Genomic DNA, 18627 nt, shown 5'->3' with positions numbered 1-18627 from the left:
GAAGAAAGTGAAAAGACAACTCACTGAATGGGAAAAAATATTTGCTAGTCATAGATGCGATACGGGTCTAGTAGCTAGAAATAAACAGAACTCTTAAAACTCCACAATAAAAAAGACCAAAAAGGGGGCAAATGATCTGAATAGACATTTCTCCAAAGATAATACTCAAATAAATGATCAGTAAGCACATGAAAAGATACTCAACATCATTAGCTATTAGGGAAATGCAAATCAAAACCACATTGAGATACAACTTCGTACTCATTGGGATGGCTATATTACTACTTCACACCCACTAGGATGACTATAATTTTTTAAATAGTAAATGTCAGCAAGGATTTGGAAAAACTGGAAACCTCAAACACTGCTGGTGGGAATGTAAAATGGTGCATCTGCTTTAGGAAATAGTTTGGCAATTCCCCAGAAGGTTAAAAGCAGAGTTAGCATATGATCCAGAAGAATTGAAGATGTGCTCACTCAAAAACTTGTACACAAATGTTCATAGCAGCATCATTCACAACAGCCACATGGTAGAAATAACTCAAATATCCATCAACTGATGAATGGATAAACAAATGTTTTACATCCATACAATGGCATATTATACCTCAAGAGAAAGTAACAAAGTACTGATGCATACCACATCATGGATGAGATTTGAAAGCACAATAGTAGGTGAAAGAAGCCAGTCACAGCAGGCCAAAAACTGTATGAATCTCTTCATATGAAATGCCTAGAATTGGCAAATCCATAAGAACAGCAAATACATTAGTGGTTGCCAAGGTCTGGGGAAAGGGAGGGGACAAGAGGGGTGGGGTAACTGCTAATGAGTACAGAGTTTCTTTTGGGGATAATGAAGAAAACGTTCAGGAATTAGTAGTGATTATTGCACAACTTTGTGAATATACTAAAATCTACTGAATTGTATACCTTGTAATGGTGAATATTACGATACATCTGAATTTAAAAAAAACAAGATTCAAACCCAGGCCTGATCCTGGAATGTGAAGAGTTCACCACTATACTACATTGCCATCTATGTTCACGTTTGGCACTACTTTGACTTATAGAAGATCTTATAATTTGATGTACTAATAAAAAAGTCCATATATTACTGTAAAAAAAAAAGTCATTCTAAACCCTACTCAATTACTTCTTTCCATTGTTTTTCTAGGTTGGTGATTCTCTGCCTAGGTTTTGCAATACCCTAGAATATCTCTAATGATCAAGGGTTGTCAGAAAATTATCAGGTCCTAATTTTTATTAATTTAAAAATCACCAGGGGCGCCTAGGTGGCTCAGTCAGTTGGGTGTCTGACTCAGTTGGGTCATTTCAGCCCAAGTCATGATCTCAGGGTCCTGGGATAGAGCCCCGGGTCAGGCTCCATGCTTGGTGCAGTCTGCTTGGGATTCTCTAATTCTTTCCCTCTCCTCCTGCCCCTCCCTCTGCTCACACTCTCTCATTCTCCTTCTCTCTCAAATAAACAAAGAAAATATTTAAAAATAAAATAAAAACCAAAAGACTCTTAAAAAAATAGTTGGCTTCCTATATCACAATATACTTTTAGAAAGGACAGAGGGAAGAAGCAGCATGACAAAAATGAAACAACAGCAAACTGTTGCAACTTCCAAAACTCTGTGAGTTACTAATTTATGCAGAATTAGAAAGTGTGCTAAAGATAAAGACAGGATGTGAGCCTTGAGCCTGATAGAGTGCCACCTGATAACAGGTAATCAGGAAGCTTTTGCCAGAAAACACAATGGTTTGTCATAAAAATGCACTGATGAAGTGCCTGGGAGGGCAGACCGATTGCCATGTGAAGAAACAAATACCCAGGGATCCCTGGGTGGCTCAGCAGTTTAGCACCTGCCTTCAGCCTAGGGCGTGATCCTGAAGTCCCGGCATCGAGTTCCAGGAGTCCCACGTCGGGCTCCTGCATGGAGCCTGCTTCTCCCTCTGCCTGTGTCTCTGCCTCTCTCTCTGTGTGTGTATCTCTCATGAATAAATAAAAATCTTTAAAAAAAAATGCCCACATCCACAGACACTGATCTGTTCCCTTCTGCAACATTCAGGTACCACCGTGTAGTCACATATGTATGTTTACGGATTTGCCCTTGCTCTATTATACCACTGTTTCTGCCTGCCTTATCTTCACCCTGCAACCCCTTTGGGCTAAGACCCCTGAAAAACAGAAGTCGATGAGAAAAAAAATGATAAGAAGGTATCATAAGGCTGTGTGCATAAGCGGAGATACAAAGGAGGAGCTTCGGTGCAGGTGATTAAGATAAAAATAATGCATTCTACACCTACAAAATGAAAGATTGATTTCAGCAATGCCCTCCAAATCCGACATTCCGTTAACTCTGATCACGGAGAAAAGCTGTGATCTGCACTTGGCAGAATTCAATTATTTCAAATGTTATTTGAACATAATTAAAAGCCCCCATTGTGTCAGCAGTTTGGATTCCTTCTAGTTTTCATCTCCTAGGTTTGCAGAGTGTAGCCCTCGGCTCTCACTACCCCCTGAGGAGCCATGGGTGCCCCCCTTGTCCCCTGCCCTCCTTCACAGAAAAACCAAGAGTGACAAGAGTGTGAAACCAAGCCTGACCTCTGGGCTGGAGAATGAGGATAGAGCTGGGCCGTATGACTTGTTTACAAAACAAATTAATGTAAAATAAACACTCTTCAGGATATTAACAGGAATGTCCCATGAACTTTTTCTTTAAAAAAAAAAAGATTTTATGTATTTATTCACGAGAGATGAGAGACAGAGAGAGAGAGAGAGAAGCAGAGACACAGAGGGAGAAGAGAGAGAGAGAAGCAGAGACACAGAGAGAGAAGCAGGCTCCATGCAGGGAGCCCAAGGTGGGACTCAATCCCGGGACTCCAGGATCACGCCCTGGGCCGAAGGCAGGCGCTAAACTGCTGAGCCACCCAGGGATCCCTGAGCTTTTTCTTTAAATAATTACAAACCCATATCCCTGCCTCAGGGGATGAGAGAATGAGTCCCGCCTTTACACTGATATTTCCCTAACTGTAAAGTGTCCTTCAAGTTGAGCTAGAATTACCAGAGGGTCTCTTTTAAGATGCCTTCCAGTTCTGGGCACCGGGTGTCCCAAAGGTTGGGCGTCTGCCTTCAGCTCAGGTGGTGATCCCAGGGTCCTGGGTTCAAGTCCCACATCGGGCTCCCCACAGGGAACCTGCTTCTCCCTCTGCCTATATCTCTGCCTCTCTCTGTGTGTCTCTCATGAATAAATAAGTAAAATCTTTTTAAAAAAATCCATAAATCTCCTCTATTGGTGTGATGAGAAAGGCTGAAGGGTATCATCATGGCACAAACAAAATGCATTACTTTCCTTGGGCCAAGCCAAGATGCTGGAAGGCAGTGGCTAGTTTTGCCTGTTGTCCTCAAGGAAGATATAATGGGTGTTCCTAGAGGACAATGGTCGGGGAGAGGGGGTCCCATGGGGAGTACAAACTAATGAGAACACCTCTGGGAATGGAAAAGAAAGGCAACTGAATCCTGGAATGCTATTAGTAGTTAAGGACCCCTTGAAGCTGGGGGAAAAAATCATTTGGGAACATAAAAGACAACCAGTGCATAGAATTCTCACCCTAAAAGGACATGGACTAAAGACACAAACCCAGAGAAAAACGAGGCTAGGTGTCCAGTTAAGCATAACGAATAATAACAGTCATCTTCTGTTTGTGTACCATTTGATAGTTTCAAAATGGTTCCAAAAAGCCGTTATCTCATTTGAGCCTCAAAATAGGGCCTGGTTATAGTCCTGGCTCGAAACTGAATTAGCTGAGTGATCCTAGGTAAGACATCTAAATGGTCTGGGCCACAGCCTCCTTATCTGTAGGTTGAAAAATACCGATCCTACCCAGCTGGTGGGCTCTTACCAGAATCACAGGAGGATAAAAAAAAATTATTTTTTTCAAAGATTTTATTTATTTATTCATGAGAGGCACACACAGAGAGAGGCAGAGACATAGGCAGAGGTAAAAGCAGGCTTCCCACAGGGAGCCCAATGCAGGACTTGATCCCAGGATCACGACCTGAGCCAAAGGCAGATGCTCAACTGCTGAGCCACCCAGGTGCCCCTAAAATAAAATTATCAACTTGCTTTGCAAATAGAGATATTCTCATCATACATTCACAGACAGACAGATACAAAGCAAGTTATTGAGGAAAGCAGCAAACATTTGGAAATTCGTCCCAAACACACGGTTGGCGTGATGGAGAACAGTCACACTCCCCCACAAGTTTTCTGGAGGACCATGTGTCTGACTGTGGTTATTTCTTACGCTCCTGTCTCCCGTTAGACTGCAGTTCCCTCCCCCCACACACAGGAGGAAAGAACTGGCTCTCTTCTTTTCAGCTTTTATCATGCACAGAGAGCTCAGGACTGGAGGTTGAGCACCAGAGCCAGTTCCTGTCTAAAACATTACTAAAGCCTACTTAATATTTTATACTATGTGGATTTAATGATGTTTTATTTACCATAATTAGCTCCTACATCCAACCATTGGCCATTTTATATAATAGAGTCATCATAAACATTAAAATGACTAGCATGATAGCAGAATTAAAAGCCCTACAGCTGCCAAAAAGGCAAAAGATCTAAGGAACCAAGAAAAGGATTTGCCAAGGTAATATATGATAATTGACAGGCATCCTAGGTACAATTCCTAACACCCTTATCTTCATGCAGAATACACTAGCAGTTTCAAGGTTGGAGAGCAAACTCAATCTACCCACTGCTACCAGTCAGTCCTGGTTTCAATCTACTCGAGGACTGCTTTTCCAAACCTCTCTTGCCCAGTGCAATATTTGTAAATTTTTAAATGTTCAGTGACACACCTGGATGGGCAGTCCTCTCCACTTCTACAAATAAAACCAGCAATGTATGTATGTAGGGCATACCGTTGAATGTTAGGCTTGAGTGCACCCCAAGTTCAGGTCAGAAACAAGGGACAGAGAACAGAAGCTTATTTGAAATCAAGCTTCTACTCCCTGGGGAATCACATGGATCCTAGCAACACTGAACAAAGGGCTATAGACAAAGCGATTGAGAATTCTGGACTGCAAACCATTTTTCTCTCTCTGGGCTGTATACATTCAGACACATCACCATCCTACATTAGCATTGTCTACCAGGCCTATGCTTTATTGCTCCTAACTGAGCAAACTGTAAATACTGGGATTTTTCCGGTTCAGGAGGATTTGAGTTTACGTAATGAGTTTGTTATCAGATCATTTGGTCTCTGTGAGAGAAAAGATCCAAAGACTGAGAACTCTGTTCATCAACCAGAGGAGTCTGGCCTTTAGGAAAGAGGCTGAGACAGAGCCCAAGGTCAAGCAGTCAGAGCTCTGCAGGGAGACAAGAACCCAAATAGGACAAGCCTTACTAATGATACTTTGTCAACCAACTTAGACTGAACCAACATCCTAGTGCGCACTCAGGTGAACCCCACATGGAGAAGGGAATGGTGGGACGTTGGGACATTGCTCCACACTCCTCCATTACCCACACTGTAACCCATCTATCAGTCTGAGCAGCTCAGGATTTCTAAAGGAAATACAGGAGCTGGAAGATTGAGTATCGAAAAGATTATGTCTGCCTACGGTCATAGAGAAGGGGAAGATGGAAAAAGAGAACAGGAGGAAGAGCTACAGACCCCTAGGGTCCACGGAAGACTTGGAGCAGAGTTTTAATTCATGAAAATAGACAGAAAAACCTATCAATCCTTGGAAGACAGGGGAAATAAAAAGGGAAATAGCCAGCAGTCCACACAGGAGGATCCTTGGAGTTGTAACTTCTTGTCCCAACACCACTCATCTGGTCTTCTCATTCGTTAGCATGATCCAATACACTGGCTGTGAAATGCTTTTCTAGCCTCTGCTCTATACTGCTCAGTGATGAACACAATGTTTCTTGAGAGATCCAAAATAGAGAGAACACCATAATACTACCTGAGTACCAACGTGGCATTTATCAAAAAGTAAACAACGGGAAACTCTCCTGAACTGTCATATATCCATGATCAACATGTTAAATGTCATAATTTGATGATGCATTGCTCTAAGACCTCCCCAGCTTAAGTGAGGAGGCATTTCACAAACACAGTGCCTCATTTTCCCCTTTGCACATAAGACAAAACAAAACAAAACAAAACAAAACCCATCACGCTAAACAGAAATAGAGCACACCCTGACCTCCAGTGGCCTCCACCAGCAGCAGAATCACAGGGCCTAACAGCTAGGGAGTAACCAAGATCCACGAAGACCGGATGACAGACACACAGAAGGCCAAGCAGGCGCCTCTGGAAACAGCCATTCCAAACACATCCTGTACCTCAGCCCTGCCCTCACCTCTTTTTAGGGGTCTGGGACTCCACTGGGAAAGAGAGAACCTGAGTCCTGATAGAGAGAGTGAAAAGAAGACATTCTCTCCTCTTCTACCAAGCCAACGAGGTCTGCTGAGTGGGAAAGACCTACTCCTCCTGCAGTTTCCTTCTCAACTGTCATGGCATCAGCAGATTTTATGGAAGGATGAGGGAATGGACGGGCTCACTACCCAGAGCAATTTTTGGATGCAATTATGAGACTCCCCTGGCACCGATTTAAGATCTGCAAGTTGGAGCAAGTTGCCATGCAGTCCGAGGAGGGATTAACTAAACCAATTTCATCTCAATTTGCGCTGTTCAGATGATAGAGTCATGAGGAAACCAAGTCACTGGGGCCTGTGGCAGGGCTTCCCAGGGTGGCCGTGCAAGGTACAACGTGCCAGGTGAGATCTAGTGGTCATGAAAGAGGGAGCCAATCAGCCCTTTGTTTTCCCTAGCCTCTACCCCTGTCTTGCTCCTCCCTGTCCTATTGCGGGTGCTACAGGTAAGGAAGGCGGCCTCAAATGAGGAGGCCAAATATGAAGGCCAAGACCTGGAACTTGGCCCCATCAGCAGAGAACTCTGCACACTGTAGGTGCTCAGTAAATATTGTTGACTCACTGCTGCTAGATGCTAATCATGCTCCTATTGCCAGGCCTAAAATTATTTATGCCGCTTTTCAGTAGAAATTAACTGCCCCCATACAGGCTAAAAATGGGTGAGGTTATGTTTACAAATGAGTCTGACTCAGACTGTTAGGTGGAGTACATTAGATATGATTCAAGCTTCAACTTAAAATAATCACCATTACTCCGTATGCCTAGTTTTATGCATGTTTTCATTCAGTTGTACATGCTTTAGGAACAACAAACAACAGAGTCCTGAGTATGGTGATAGATTTGGCTCCTGGGGTGGAGGGTGGTTAATATGGTAAGTTAGGGTTTCCAGTAAACCAGGGTTCCTCTTCACACCCAGTCCAGCTATTATCCCCATCAAAAGGTAAATGAAGCACTTTATTTGAAAAGCGTAATGCTGAGAGTTTATAGAACCCTTTCATCTTCAAAAGACCAAGCAGAGCCTCAAAATACCCAGTATACAGTATTATGCCTTTTACACAAGTACACCAAGTATAAAAGAAAGGTCATAGTAATGTCCTAGAGCCATAAAACCAATGTGATGTCAGATTTGGGATAAAGTCTCTGATCTTCCTGACTCCTAGACCCATATTTCAACCACAGAAATCCAGTTGTGAGGAACAACCAGGAAAAATCTCATTCACATTATGTATCTATATTAAGGTAATTGATTGGGCAGGCACATATAAAAATAGCAGACAGTTTCTCCCTTAGGGCAGTCAGTAGGATTGCAGAGGGGAGAAAAGGGGGCATGTGAGGGTTGGAGTAATCAGCTAGGGTTAAGCCAGAAGGAGGAGAGAGAAGCTCCCTATTATTCAGCATTTCCCTTCTATTGGAACATCAGCAGAGAAGTGATTAGAGAGCACTGTGAGGGAACAGAATAGGGTTCAAGGCAGCCCTTACTGCCCAACTAGAGAATCCAAGGAATCAACCACATACATGACTGGTCTTTTTATACAGTTTCCACTATATTCCTGTATCAGGGCTCCTCCTCACAGGCACACAACGACCACCATGCACCTACCCCACACTCAGAAATCCTCAAAAAGGCAAATTGGTTGAGGAGCAAGAGGCTGGAGGGCTGGGAGGCAGGTGGAGCACTCAGGTTGGTGGGGGTTAGTCTGGGGGGGGACCGTGCATTCTGCTGGGAGACCTGGGTGGGCAGGTAGGTGTGTGACAACGCAGGAAGAGGGCAAGTGAGTGCGAAGAAGGGTAAGGGAGCATGGAAGAGAGAAAGTGAAGAAAACTCAAGACCCCAGGATCTCAATTTCCTGCTCTGTGGGGTTTGCGTGGGAGGGAGAAAAAAAAAAGAGAGAGAAAAAAAACAACCAAACAACAACAAACACACACACACACACACACACACACAAACACAAAATCACAAAACCACAAAACGCCTCCAAGGAATAATGTGCTACACACAAAGTACTAAGTAGCCTAAAGCTCATCATTACCGAAACTGTTTCTGTAAATCTACTCCGCCGTTATTTACTCCATTCTTAAGAGGCAGGAATGGAAAAACCCTACCTCTCTCCGGTACGGTCGCAGTCTGTCCTCTGGACATATAGAAGTTTTCCCTCTCTCCCACTGAGCTGGTTTCAAGGCTAGGCCAGAAATAAGGAACCACCCAGACGGAGACCCGGGAATCGCTCCCCTGGCAGAAAAGGGATTAAGTTTCATCTGGCCTCCCCGCTGGCAGGGTGTCCGCAGCATCCCTGGCTGCTGCAGCAGCCACTGCCGCGTGGAGGGCCGGTCGAGGGGCGCCGCGCGTGTCAAGAAGGCTATGGGCCGCGGGAGCGTGGGAAGGCGGCGGTGCCCTTTCCCAGAGTCACGCACAGGCACCGGGGCAGCCGCTCGACCGCCCGCGCTGGGCGAGTCGGGGCGCTGGAGGCCTCGGGCCGCCCCTGCCCCACACCCCGGAGTGCAAACTCCGTCCCAAGAGGGCAGCGACGGGCACCCAGGCCAGGCCGGGGCCCCCACCGCCGACACCGCCACCTCGAGCCTCGCGGTGCCCCGTCACCCCGCCCCGCCTAGCCCCGGGGCCCTGGGCCCCGTGCCGGGCCCCAATGGCACCTGAGCGGCGGCCGGAACCGGAGCCCGGGTCGAGCCGAGCGCGGGCGGTGCCTCTCGGCTCCCGGGGCCGCGGCGAGGGGGCGCGTTTTACCCATAGCGTTCCCGGGTGCCAGCCATCTCCTTGACGCGCCCGAGGGCGCCGGACGCTCGCCTGCCTCCGCTGGGAGCTGGCTTGGGCTCCGGCGCGAGCTCCCGGGCCGCCGCCGCCTCTCTAGGCCGCCGCCCGCCTTCGCCGCCGCCGCCGCCGCCGCGCAGCAGCCGGGATCCGCCCGCCCGCGCACCCCGCGAGAGACAGCACGGCAGCCGCGACGCTACAGCAGCTGGGTCTCCAGAGATGAACTTAAAGAGTTTTAGCCCTTTCGTCCAGGGGCAGCACCATGACACCACGGCAGCACCACACTGTCATTTCCGCCGCCGCAGAGGAAAAAAAAAAAAAAAGGCAATCCCTACGAAAAGGGGGGTGGGGGGCAAACAGGGCTGGGGCTGGCGCCCCGAGGTAACACTGCGAAGGGCCCCGGGTACCAGGGGCGCTTGACCACCTTCCGGGTCTCACCTTCCTCCACCCCCGCCGCTCCCAGCTCCCCCAGCCCCTTCTGTGGAGGCGCGTTTACAGGTTTTCTCCCCTGGCTGGAGTGACCGGAGAAACCTGAGCAAGCCAAGGCAGCGGGTGGGTGGGGTTCGGGTTACTACGGTACCTACCAGCTGATTCCAGCAGCCTTTTCTCCAGCGCCCTGTCATCTTGAAGGAAGACACACCGAGAGGGGCTCGAGCGGGCGTGTGTGTGTGAGCGCGTGTGTGTATGTGTGTGTGCGCGAAAGAGAGACAGAGAGAGAGAGAGAGCGCACAATGTGTACGAAATGCAGAAGGAAGACTATGGCCAAACTCTTCTCCCACCCGCCAACCCTCTGATCGCACAAGCCACCAGGTTAGAACAAGGAAAAGGCCATCGCCACCAGCAACGACAAGAGAGTGCCTAGGTCCACCGCACTGGTTCTCAGATGAAGCCGCTCCGGTGCAAAGTTAACTACCAAGTAAAACAAAAATAGTGGAGGACACATAAAAGGGCAGACAATTGAAGGAAACCCAACCCCTCTTTCTTTTTACAAAGGGAGAATGCCTGTGTTTTATTGGCCTTGGGCAGAAGTTGTGGAGATGGATTAAAGCCACCAAAATTTTATGAAAACAAAAGAGAGTACAGTCTCATCTGCACATCCAAATCCTTGATGGGCAAAACAAGAAGGTCGTGAAACAGGACAATAGGACAGATGCCAGCCATCCAGGTATAATGTCCCTAATAAGCTAATTGGTCCATCTGGAACCCGGAAGCCTCATTGGTCTGGAGTCAGCCTCTCGGCTGACCTGTCATTGGCTCAGAGACCACCACCCCACTCACAAAGAGGATGAGAGAGGAAAGGAGGAGGAGGCCCCAGAGGAGATTGTGTACCTAAAGTGGGATCAAAGGGAGAGAGGAAGGAGAGAGAAGAGAGAAAATGAAAGGAAACACTCCCATTTCTCACAGGCCTCCCATTACTGTGCATGGGAACGAGTCCAGAAAAATTAAGGTAGCTCTGGGAGTCTCCCATGAAGGAACCAATAGTAATTAGCCAACACCCCTGTTAAACAATGTGCTAGAGAGCCCTGAAGTGGAAACGAAGGCAAGAATCACAACCAGGCTATCCTGATGAAAGTCTGACCCTGAGAGAAATAAGTTAATGAGTCACACCAAAGGCACAGACAACTGAAATCAAAACAGAAGTGGGACCACATCAGACTTTAAAACTTCTGCATGTCAAAAGAATTAACAGTGAGAAGACACAAACAGAGGGGAAATATTGGCAAACCCTACATCTGATAAGGCGTTAGTATCTGAAATATATAAAGAACTCCTACAACCCAATAACGAAACAAATGGCCCAACTGAAAAATGAGCGAAGGACTTTGGATAGACATTTATCTCTTCAAAGTAGCTAGACAAATGGCCAAACGTATGAAGAGATGCTTAATGTCACTAATCACCAGAAAAAAATGCAAGTCAGAACCACAATGAGATATCACCTCACACTGGTTAGGATGACTACTATTTTAAAAACAAGCAGACAGAAAGGCAGAAGTGTTGGCGAGGATCTGGAAAAATTGGAGCCCTTGTGCACCGTTGCTGGGAATGTGAAATGATACAACTGCTCCAGAAAACAGTATGGAAGTTCCTCAAAAAAGTAAAAATAGAACTACCATATGATCCAGCAACCCCACTTCTGAAAATATAGCCAAAAGAATTGAAAGAAAAATCTGAAGGAGATATTTGCACCCTCACATTCATTGCAGCATTATTAACAATCGACAAGGTAGGAGCAATCCAAATGTCCATGGGAAGATTAAAGTATAAAGAAAAATATGGCATATACATACAGTAGAAGGTGGCATATACATGTCAGCCATAAAAAAGAAGGAAATTGGGATGCCTGGGTGGCTCAGTGGTTGAGCTTCTGCCTTCGGCTCAAGGCATGATCCTGGGGTCTGGGATCAAGTCCCGCATCGGGCTCCTTGCAGGGAGTCTGCTTCTCCCTCTGGCTATGCCTCTGCCTCTCTATGTGTGTGTCTCTCATGAATAAATAAAATCTTTAAAAGAATAATTTAAAAAGAAGGAAATCTTGTCATATGCTAGGACATGGATGAACCTTGAGGATCCTATGCAAAGTGAAACCAGCCAGTCCTAGAAGGACAAATACTGCATGATTCCACTTATAGGAGGTATCTAAAATACTCAAACTCGTAGGAACAGAAATGGTGGGTGCAGTGGGGAAGTGTTGTTCTGTGGAGGTAGAGTTTCCATTATACAGGACTGGGATGTGGGGATAGCACGGAGGTTCTGGGGAATCTGTTGCACAACAATGTGCACAAGGTTGACAATATTGTACTGTACATTAAAAAAATTGTTGAGAGGCTGATTTTATGTCATGTGATTCCCTCCACAATAAATAATGTATTTTGTCAAAAGCTGAGTCAGAAGTAAACTGATCCTAGCACAACAGAGAAATGGATAAATAGGAATTTTATATATATATACATATATATATGTATATATATATAATATAGTTATCTCTCTCAACTGTTGTTAAATGAAAAATGCAAGTGGTGTATGGTTTGCTACTACTGTGAAAAGCTGATTACACTGGTTGCCTGGGGGTCAGGCATAGGAGGAAGTACTTAACATTGTATACGCCCTTTTGTACTTTTTTGTACTCTGAATTTTTTATAATGTCCCTGTATTGCCTTTCTTTTAAAGATTTTACTTATTTATTTGACAGAGAGAGAGAGAGCACACAAGCAAGGGAAGCAGGGGGAGCCCAATGTGGGACTTGATCCCAAGACCCCAGGATACTGACCTGAGCCAAAGGCAGACACTTAACCAACTGAGCCACCCAGGTGCCCCTGTATTAGCTTTTTAAAAAACAATTTTAGAAGAACAAGGAGCATAGAGACAGAAAATAGGATAGAGGCTATCAGAGGACTGAAGGGAGGCCAGAATAGGGAGTTAAGTGTTTAATGGCTACAGTTTCTGTTTGGAAGGATGACAAAGTGCCAGAAGTAGATAGTGGTGGGTCTTACACATCCTTGTGAATATACTGATTGCCATTCAAAAATGGTTAGAATGGCAAATTTTATGTTATGTATATTTCACCACAATAAAATTTTTTTTTATTAAATGAACAAGGACAAGGCACCTGGGTGGCTCACTGGTTGAGCATCTGCCTTTGGCTCGGGTCGTGATTCTGGGGTTCTGGAATCGAGTCCTGCATCAGAATCCCCATGAGGAATCTGCTTCTCTCTCTGCCTATGCCTCTGCCTCTCTCTGTGTTTCTCTCATGAATAAATAAATAAAATCTTAAAAAGAGAGAGAGAGAAAGAACCAGGATGTATACAGAACAGGTAGAGGTTGTTGTGCTTGTATAATAAATTAAAATATACAGTTGACCTTGAACTGTGTGGGTCTACTTGCACACAGATTTTTTACAGTAGAGTACTGTAACATATTTTTCGTATAATTTTCTTAATTACATTTTCTTTTTGCTAGCTTACTCTAAGAATATAGCTAAATTGTCAGGGTGCCCGGGTAGCTCAGTCAAGGTTGAGCATTGGACTCTTGATTTTGGCTCCAGTCATGATCTCAGGGTCATGAGATGGAGCCTCAGGACTGGGCTCCACACTCAGTGAGGTTTCTGCTTGAGATTCTTGCCCTCTCCCTCTGTTCCGTCGACTCCCACTAGCTTACTCTCTCTCTCTCAAATAAATATCCTTTAAAAAAATGATACAGCTATATTGTACACCTGAAACTAACATAACACTGTATGTTAACTATACTGGAATCAAATTTAAAAATTAGGGGCACCTGAGTGGCTCAGTGGTTGAGCATCTGCCTTCGGCTCAGGTCGTGATCCTGGGGTACTGGGATCGAGTCATGCATCAGGCTCCCCACAGGGAGCCTCTTTCTCCCTCTGTTTTAAAAATAAATAAATAAATGAAAAACTTCATAAAAATGTAGGACAAAAAAAGGGTACAATATATAATGCACATAACATACAAAATATATGTTAATCAACTGTTATCAGTAAGGCTTCTGGTCAACAGTAGGCTATTAGTTACATTTTGGGGCAGTCCAAAGTTATACGTGGATTTTCAACCACAGAAGTCTGTGCCCCCAACCTCTGTGTTGTTCAAGGGTCAACCTATGTAAATACATAGAAAAGAACCTGGGAGCACACCCAGTGGAAGCGTAGAATTGTGGTGGTATTGAGAGAATTTTTCGGGTTTGATTCTATATATTTTATAACTGTTTTAATATCCTACAATGAGAATTTCTTTTGTAGTTAAACATTTTTTTAAGTCATGGCCCGAAAAAAAACCCAAGTTGAGTCACAAGTCAATTGAACCCTTAGAATTCTTTAACCTCACTGGATATGATCTCTGCAGAGAGTTGGAGAGTTTTCTAAAATGTGAAGAAGTGATCACTTTGGTCCCAGACACCAGAGCCACGTTAGCTACCTCTTGGCAGTGCCGTTGCTCCATTAGAGGACATTTGCTTTTAATGGTCTTTACCATCCTTCAGAAACAACCTCTCCTTCACTTTTTAGCAGTCTCCCTTCCACCTGAGTTTCCAGTGCTTTCAAGCTAGTCCTTGGCTTACCAGAGCTCTATACAGAGTGCTGGAACACCGTCTCCCCCCCCCCCCCCCGCAGGCACCAGCCCATACTCAGGACCTTTTCTCTCCTTATCAAAACTTAACACTGTTTCTGGATCCCTTTCACAAAAGACCTTCCTAAGGATTTCAATCAACTAATTTGAGCAAATGTTAATAGCTCCATTTGTCTCTCTATTAGTAGATAATGTTTTAATTTTAACAAAGGCCTTCAATGCATTAACTCAAAGAAATGACTAATAGTGTGTGTGTGGGTGGGGATGGGGGGTGGGGAGATTTTGCTACTCATGTCACATAAGCAGCTGCTTTGAAAATATCCCCATGTTCAGTGGTTTTATGCAAATTATTGCTGTAAATGTATGAAAGTAAATGTTTCGTATCTGGCAGGAAAAGGAAAATGGGCTGGGAGATGTGATGAAATTATTTGTTTATAATTATTTAATAGTTACCTTTGTATAGAACATGTGTTGATCCTATTATCAAAATAAATCAGATCCATGAGGAAAAAAAAGATACTTGACAGATTCAGCTTGAGGTGTTCAATTGAATTAATCTGAAGCAGAAGCACCACATCGCAGTCCTAGAATGTGAAAGGGACATCTCATGGGCTCTTTTTTTCCTCCAGCTAAGAATTGGAGAGGGGGGTAGGCGCAATGACTCCAGATACTTTCTACAGAGAGAAGCACAGAGCCCTGTCTGTTTTGGAAGGAAAAATCACAGAAGGGAGATTTTGTTGCACAAGAGAATTGTCGCTTCTGCAGAAGGGAACCTTCCCACTGCTCTCAAAAGAAGCAGCTAGTTGTCTGAAATCCAGAGGTTTACCAAAGGTTTGCTAACCAGTGGGGGGCGGGGGGCGTCAGGGAGGCTCTTAACAGGATGGTGAGAAGAAAGGTACTTTGGCAGATGCTCATCAATAGGACATTGTTCTAAAACTAGCCATTTAGTGGCTTAAGAGACAGTGGTTCAAGATAAATATGCTCCCAGTACGGAGAAATGGCATGTTCCTGATACTTTTTATTCTCCTTCAATCTATATTTTGGTATTGCCTTTTATTAATTTTGTGATTTATCCAAATTGTTGTTTGTTGCAAGAAACACATATGTTTGATATTTATATTACATCGGTAAATATTTTCCTGTAGTTTTTTAAAAAAATTATTTATTTGAGAGAGAGCACACATGGGTGCACAGGAGCAGAGGGGAGAGAAAGAAGCAGACTTCCCACGGACTAGGGAGACTGGGGTTTCCAGTCCAGGCCACTGAGCCACCCAAGCACCCCTTCCCTGAAGTTTTAATTAGTCTTCAGGCCCAAGTCTAAACATTCTCACTGGCCATGTGTTTCTAACGAGCACACCAAGTCACTTAGAGTCAGGCTTCTAAAACCTCGTTCTCGGGGCATCTAGGTGGCTCAGTGGTTGAGTGTCTGCCTTTGGCTCAGGGCATGATCCCAGGGTCCTGAAATCAAGTCCCTCATCGGGGTCCCCACAGGGAGCCTGCTTCTCCCTCTGCCTATGTCTCTGCCTCTCTGTGTGTGTCTCTCATGAATAAATAAATAAAATCTTTTTTAAAATTTTTATTTATTTATGATAGTCACAGAGAGAGAGAGAGAGGCAGAGACATAGGCAGAGGGAGAAGCAGGCTCCATGCACCGGGAGCCCGACGTGGGATTCGATCCCGGGTCTCTAGGATCGCGCCCTGGGCCAAAGGCAGGCGCTAAACTGCTGCGCCACCCAGGGATCCCAAATAAATAAAATCTTAAAAAAAAATAAAACCTCATTCTCCATGGTTTTTCTCTCATCTCACTACCTGTTCCTCAGGTTCTGTTCTTTCCTCCTCCTGCTTTTCTGTCTCCAAAGGTTGGTGTGTCCCAAGACTCAGTCCTTGGTTCTGTTCTCCAATTCTGCTCACTCCCTAGGTGACCTCCTCTACTCTCACAGTTTTACGTACAAGCCCCATTTTATCTTTCCAGCTCAGACCTCGCCCTTGAGTCCCATGTGCATAGTCACCTGGCTGTTTTACATCTCCATTTGGAGGCTTCACAGACAGCTGTAACTTAATGTGACCCAAGGAAAGCTCTTAGTTCTTACTCCCCCCCCCCATCTCAGTAAATGGCACCACCCAACTGTTTAAAAACCAGACACTAGGATGTCATCTTTTCCACCCTTTCCTCTCCCCAACATCCAGCATTCAATCCATCAAGTCTTGTGTGGGTCTCCCCTTCCACCTTTGACCCCTTGCAATTAGTACTTGGCCAGAGTGATCTTTTTATTTTATTTATTTATTTTTTGAGAGTGTGAAATCAAGAACATGGGAGGAAGGGCAGAGGGAGAGAGAGAGAGAAAAAATCTTAAGTGGGCTCCACACTCAGCACAGAGCCCACCCAACACAGGGCTCGATCTCATGACCCTGAGATCATGACCTGAACCAAAATCAAGAATCAGACACCTAAGCAACTGAGCCGCCCAGGGGCCCCCAGGGTGATTTTTTTTTCAAAGGAAATAGGATTTTAAAAAAAGGAAATCTGTTTTTTTGCTCCCTCTTCTCACTGCCATTAGAGTGAAATTCAAATTGCTCAATGTGCTCTATAAGACATGGCATTAGCTGGCACTGCCTATACCTCTCCAACCATATCCTGTTCCACTTTCACTCTTCCTCACTACAATCCAAACACACTGCCCTTCTGACATGCCTTGAACCAACCACAAGCTCTTGGCTACCCCAGGAATTTTGCATATTCTCTTCCCTCTGCTGGTTACTCTTCCTTCTACTCACCATATGGCCCTCTAGCTTCTTTTCTTGGGACTCAGAGAAACCCTCCCTGACTACCTTACCTAAAGTATAACCCTTTCTCATTAGTCTCTAAGACAACACCCCATTTATATCCTTTAGGGCATGTATCATTAGCTGAAATTACCATATGTGTTTATTATATGTCCTTCTCCACATACATACATACATACACACTAGCAATACATTGCACAAGACCAAGAGCCTTGTCTATCTCTATCACTTATGTATCTTCAGCACCTCGAACAATACCTGGCTCATGGTAGGTGCTAATATTTGCTGGATGGATGGCAATAAATGAGAAAGGTCCTCCAGAGATGACCTTTACCACCCTGATACAGATTTACCCCCATCTTCGACCTGCAGCAGGACTATCACACATAGAAAGGACTCCTTGGCAGAACGCATGGATTTGTAGCAGATTCATGCTGGGAGACCAGACTCTTTATTCAGGACCTCGACTGCCTACACAGCAGCAACTTTGAAACTGACTCAAGAAACACTAGTGTCCCTCAAGATATTAACTGGTGTTCAGCAAAAAAAGAAAAAAAATGATCAAATAAGTTTAGGAAATGCTACAGTGTATCTCCCTCTCAGAGACACAGCCCACATTAGCGTATCAAGACCTTAAGAAGTCCTACCAGACGTAAAAACTATTTTAGCTTTATTTAGCATTTCCCAAATATGTTTGCCCACGGAACTTTTATGTTCTTTTCACTTACTCTCATAGGACACTAGCATCTCTCAAAATGGAGTTTTGGAAATATTGTCGATGTAGATATATAGGTATCATCATGTAGGTCTATATATATATATGTACACAGGTCTCCCCTGCTATCTGAAAGTACTGTGTACTGTACTATACTAAAGGTACTATACTAAAGGTACTATAAAACCTTTCTTAATGGATGCCTAGGTGGCTCAGTCCATTAAGCATCTTCCTTCGGCTTGGGTCATGATCAATTAGTGAAAACAGATGCTACCTTAGGTCTTTCGTGAATGCAATATGGTGGAACATGAACTTTCAAAAAGCAGGAATACCTGTACCATAGACATGAGTAAGAGTTCAATTAAGATCCATGACAATAGGGGCACCTGGGTGGCTTAGTGGTTGAGCAGCTGCCTTTGGCTCAGGTTGTGATCCCGGAGTCCTGGGATTGAGTTCCGCATCAGGCTCCTATAGGGAGACTGCTTCTCCCTCTGCCTACGTCTCTGCCTCTCTCTCTCTCTCCCTTTCTCTCTCTCTCTCTCTCTCTCTCTCTCTCTCTCTCATGAATAAATAAATAAAATCTTTTAAAAATACATGACAATAAATTCCAACTCAAAGATATTGGTGAAATGAAGTGGGATTTAAATTTTAAATAAGGCATTGCTGGGGGTAGTGCCTTCTGGTTATATTGACCTATTAGGAGGATACTGGCCTGTAATGGGTTAAGAGGCTGCTCTAAATTAATTCAAATCTTCTGGCCTGAGCGAATCATTCCCTTGGGCTACTGAGTGAGAACCTGAAAATAAGATTGATGAACCAACCACTATCATCGGGGAA

General features: G+C 44.6%; 1 protein-coding gene across 6 annotated transcripts in view; it reads right to left on the bottom strand.

The window, feature by feature from the left end:
• MID2 (midline 2) overlaps positions 1-10138 on the bottom strand; it is a 113609-nt gene extending 103471 nt beyond the window's left edge. Inside the window, exon 1 of one of the 6 annotated variants that reach the window (XM_041741598.1) lies at positions 9801-10138. Coding sequence is in view for 3 of the 6 variants with exons in the window: in XM_041741595.1 (XP_041597529.1) it covers positions 8556-8592 (37 nt within the window). In the remaining 3 variants the exon portion in view is untranslated. Of the gene's footprint in view, positions 1-8555; positions 9047-9101; positions 9530-9654; positions 9716-9800 lie in introns of those variants that run through there. The other 5 variants (XM_041741600.1, XM_041741599.1, XM_041741596.1 and 2 more) reach the window with 5 other exon arrangements.
• Between the last annotated feature and the right edge of the window lie 8489 nt (positions 10139-18627).

Source organism: Vulpes lagopus, chromosome X, assembly GCF_018345385.1.
Source record: "Vulpes lagopus strain Blue_001 chromosome X, ASM1834538v1, whole genome shotgun sequence".
Classification (NCBI taxonomy): Eukaryota; Metazoa; Chordata; class Mammalia; order Carnivora; family Canidae; genus Vulpes; species Vulpes lagopus.
This window is presented reverse-complemented; position numbering and strand designations above follow the sequence as displayed.